The sequence below is a fragment of the Pundamilia nyererei genome, unplaced genomic scaffold (assembly GCF_000239375.1).
Source record: "Pundamilia nyererei isolate P.nyererei 1_Seehausen unplaced genomic scaffold, PunNye1.0 scaffold00034, whole genome shotgun sequence".
Classification (NCBI taxonomy): Eukaryota; Metazoa; Chordata; class Actinopteri; order Cichliformes; family Cichlidae; genus Pundamilia; species Pundamilia nyererei.
The window spans coordinates 1,328,942-1,330,813 of record NW_005187435.1 but is presented as its reverse complement, the minus strand read 5'-3'; the positions used below and the strand labels follow the sequence as shown (position 1 = coordinate 1,330,813).

General features: G+C 39.4%; 1 protein-coding gene across 2 annotated transcripts in view; it reads right to left on the bottom strand.

Moving 5' to 3' along the window:
* igsf21a (immunoglobin superfamily, member 21a) overlaps positions 1–1,872 on the bottom strand; it is a 182,757-nt gene that overhangs the window by 65,465 nt on the left and 115,420 nt on the right. For both annotated transcript variants that reach the window (XM_005729678.1, XM_005729677.1), the window contains one exon: positions 1,315–1,433. In XM_005729678.1, the coding sequence (XP_005729735.1) occupies positions 1,315–1,433 (119 nt within the window). The remainder of the gene's footprint in view (positions 1–1,314; positions 1,434–1,872) is intronic.

The window sequence follows — 1,872 nt, the reverse complement described above, 5'->3', positions numbered from 1 at the left end:
CCACACATTTGGACTGATTTGTGACCACTGTTTGGGAGGGATGGTTATATTGTGTATCTGGAATGAATTTTAGGTCTCTACGTCCATCCCATGGGGAATGGGAGCAGTAACAAAGGTGTTGCGTTTATATTTTTGTTGAGTGTAATTAGGGCTGGACCAGGTGACCCTGAATCCTCCCTTAGTTATGCTGCAATAGACGTAGGCTGCCGGGGGACTCCCATGATGCATTGAGTTTTTCCTTTCCAGTCACCTTTCTCACTCACTATGTGTTAATAGACCTCTCTGCATCGAATCATATCTGTTATTAATCTGTCTCTCTTCCACAGCATGTCTTTATCCTGTTTTCCTTCTCTCACCCCAATCGGTCGCAGCAGATCGCCCCGCCCCTCCCTGAGCCTGGTTTTGACGGAAGTTTTTTCCTGTTAAAAGGGAGTTTTTCCTTCCCACTGTCGCCAAAGTGCTTGCTCATAGGGGGTCATATGATTTTTGAATTTTTCTCTGTATCTATTATTGTGCGATCTACTGTACAATATAAAGCGCCTTGAGACGACTTTTGTTGTGATTTGGCGCTATATAAATAAAATTGAATTGAATTGAAATTTAAAAAAAGAAAATCCCACAAAACCCTGACAGATATCTGTTAGATGTGCTAACAGATATTCTCAAAATTATACCAAGTGCAAAACAACTGATCACACATGTTAGAAAAAAAATCTGATTATGTAAATATTCATTTTTATCGAGTATGCTACATGTTTTCCTTCAAATTAGGGCAAATGAAGGAAAGATCAGGGATGATGGACATGTGCAAATATTTTTCGCACACAACTTAAGGTTAGTTCAGGAAATAAACGTTGAAATAGAAAGATTGTCTCACTGTATTATCAAAGAAATGAAATATATACTCCTTTTTTTAAAGAAAGACAGTAAAATTATATCTAACTTCTAGAAATTTGAGCTAAATGGAGCTGCAAACAATAGTTACTTTGCATTATTTTAAACACTTGTTTAATATTTTTGTTTCTTCTTGGGGTAAAAAAGATTTCTTCTGACATACAGGAAAACAGTATCTCTGTATCATTTTTTTAAACATCCCCCTATGGCACCGCATATTGAAGCTTCAGTCTTTTGAGTGATCAAGAGGCTTCTCCCTTGCCTGCAGGCGAGCAGCACAACCAGTTTTTCAGTATTTTCTCTCTGTCTGACCTGCAGACTTTGAACAGTCCCTCGCCATGCAATACATGTCCCACCCGAGCATCCCATTTTAACCAAAAAGACATTGACTTTTGGTGCTTTTAAAATGATGATACTCACACATAACCGTAAGAAAAACATTCCCTGAAGCCAGGACAACTTTCTCCCTTGTTGCCCGGTCGTAGATGCCCACATGGCATTCATAAGGCCCGTTGTCTGAGATCCTGACCTCTGGGAGTCTGCAAAGTAAAGGGTTACACTGTGAGTTCATACTCATGTTTCAATTTTTGTACTAACATCTGACAACAAAACAATTAGATTAGCAAGTACATACATGGGAAGATAACTATTTGTGTTCACAGAAGCTACTTCCAGCTGCTCCCTCATTCACTAGGGGTCACTACAGCAGGTAGTGCCACATGTTTAATTTGGGAGATTTTTACACCTTCCTGACACAATCCCCAAGGGATCTGTGTCTCCTCTCGGGATTAAACCAAGGCACTCTTGCTTGTTAGGTAAATGTGCAAACCATGACACTTTCACATAAAAACTGAATGTGTCAATCAGTGTCAACAGAATAGCCTTGTAAAGGTTCAGTCATGATGCACGTTAGGGCTGTGCGATATGACCAAAATCTTATATCCCGATATAAGAATTCTATCGTCCCGATAACGATAT